General features: G+C 41.0%; 1 protein-coding gene across 1 annotated transcript in view; it reads left to right on the plus strand.

The window, feature by feature from the left end:
- LOC134437401 (E3 SUMO-protein ligase ZBED1-like) overlaps positions 1-2500 on the plus strand; it is an 11688-nt gene that overhangs the window by 2605 nt on the left and 6583 nt on the right. Inside the window, exons 3-4 of the mRNA XM_063186891.1 lie at positions 1-234; positions 1539-1636. The exon at positions 1-234 is cut by the window's left edge and continues 31 nt beyond it. Coding sequence (XP_063042961.1) covers positions 1-234; positions 1539-1636 — 332 coding nt within the window. The remainder of the gene's footprint in view (positions 235-1538; positions 1637-2500) is intronic.

Here is a 2500-nt window from a genome sequence, read left to right on the forward strand (position 1 = left end):
TGCCTGTCAGAGCAGAAGAAGAACCACCATCCACCTCTGCAAAGCAAAAGCGGTCACTGGGCAGCTTTTTCAAGACCAATGCTGTCCCTGCTTCCTCTACTGCGCAGTTGGAGGATACCATTAAAGCAGAACTGGACAACTACCTTATAACACCTACCATTGATGGAGAGCAAAATCCACTGGACTGGTGGAGATTGCACAATGTCAACTTCCCTTGGCTTAGCAAGTTGGCCCGTAAGTACCTCTGCATACCAGCAACGAGTGCACCGTCAGAGAGACTGTTCAGTGCCAGTGGCAATATTGTCACATGTCAGCGTGCAAGTCTGAAGCCAGCAAAGGTTGACATGTTGGTTTTCCTGGCCAAAAATCTCTGAAGAGATGCAGGGATGAAGGGGAAGATTTGTTGATTTTTGTTGTTGTTCTGCATCTTACCCTAAAATCCCTAAAATCTGCACCTTAACCTGACATGACTTTGCTCCGTTAAGAAAGTGTTCACGCTCTCTACTTATTACTTGTTTACAGACTAGATGTAAAATAATGTCACCATTTTGACATATTTTGTTGTTGAGGACAATATAGGGTCATTTTATTATTATTATTTTACTACATTTCACTTCCTCTTGTCACTTTATTTGAAGAAGAAGCACAGGTGTCTGAGTACACGGGTTGTAACTGCTGCTGATTTTCATAAGCTAGCTCCTTTGAGCCATTTTGCACTACTTTTAAGGTAAGACTCCTTATTTGCTCCACTTTGTTATATTTTATAATTTTTATATAGCCTATGTTAATTTACAAAAGTGCAATTATTTTGATGCTACTGAGCCATTGATACTTGATATGTTTTATTTATGGGAAATGTAAAAGAAACAAAATTTTACTAAAGAAAGAGGTGTCTTTTTATTTTTTTTATGTAGCTTATGTTATTTTACAAAAGTGCAATTATTTTGATGCTGCTGAGCCACTAACTTTATATTTTTTGTTGATGGGAAATGTAAAAGAAGCAGAGAAGGGCTCACTTTAGAAAGACGGCTCTCTTTTTATTTTCCTTTTTTGGTGAATTGATCTGTTGTTGTTTCTTGGGTACTTGAATAAACAGTCTTGCATTTGAAATCGGTTGCCAGCAGTTTTCATTCTTGCGTTATCTTAATGTAATTCATTGGTTGTATAACTTTAAACTAAAACTTTATTTAAAGAAAATAAATCGTGGTTGAAATCGAAATCGATCAATTTTTTCCTAAAATCGTTCAGCCCTACTCCCATGATTTATTTCTGGTCGTATGCTGTCGAGAGAGCGCACACAGCCTATTCAGTCTGTTGGACTCAAACTTTGAGTCTGCAGTCACTCCTCGGTTGGCGCCCCCTAGAGTGCAGTACCCGGAAAAGTGTCTTTGCTTGCCACTGCCTTGCCAGCTAACGTGACGAGCACCGGGCAGCAAGCGTGCGAATCATGGCTGGAAAAAGGCGTTGGACAACTTACCAAAAATGAGCCAACTAGATGCTGCCTTAAGTTTGGCATTCCTACCTGCGCTGTTTTGTAGATTCTGAACACGAGACTTCCCCCCCCGAGCCCCCCTCCCCCTTGCGCTTCTGTGAAGCGCATCTCTCCTACACAACCGCTGCTCAGTGGATCTCGAAAGTAATGGAATTGACACGTTCCGTACGACGCACTATGGGCTACACATTTTGGCCGGTGATGAAAACAGTTATAAAGCCCTTCGTGCACTTTCACTGGGACTTCTCGTGAGCACATCATTCTCTGAAATGTTTAACTTGACCCTCTGTAGCCTACTTGGAAATCCACCACCATTTTTCAGCAGAGGTAGGCTAAAAGTGAAAGTGATTCGATGCTGCGATGCTGCGCATGCCATTGAGTCCCAAACAGTTAGGTTTGACTTCTGGGCATGAAACGGTTTTGCAAATGCAATGCCCTTTGTTGTGTTCACTGATATATTGGTAAAAATACAACAAACAGAATTGTTCCTCGACAGCAACCAGCGTGAGTCAAGTGATTATTGGGAAGCATAACGTGGTTGGGGACAACGCTGGTGGGGACGAGAGCAAGCAATAGGCTATTGCGTGCTGTTTATAACAAGTTCTTACATAGGCTATTCACAAATATTTTCAGCTTTGTTCAGTTTCATATTAGGCCTACTGGTATTTTGTAACATTAAGTAGGCCTATTTAAAATGCGCTAATATAATTTACTGACTAATTACAGTCATTTTTTGTCAGACATTTTGTCCAGTCACATTTTATTTTGCCGGTCATTCATGCCAATGTCCGGCCACAGTTGGCTAACGTGAACCTTGCTGTTTATGGCCGCAATTTGCGCATCTGTGGTGTTCTTGGTTCGTGGGACTCTCACATTGGGAAACGAGATGACTGGTGAAAACAGGCGATGAAAGATTTTTTTCGACCCTGTCCGTCAAACTGGTTGACTATGTTTTTTTTTTTTTTAAAAAAAAAGGCTATATCGTGATACATATCGCTATCGTGATAT

This window comes from Engraulis encrasicolus, chromosome 21 (assembly GCF_034702125.1).
Source record: "Engraulis encrasicolus isolate BLACKSEA-1 chromosome 21, IST_EnEncr_1.0, whole genome shotgun sequence".
Classification (NCBI taxonomy): Eukaryota; Metazoa; Chordata; class Actinopteri; order Clupeiformes; family Engraulidae; genus Engraulis; species Engraulis encrasicolus.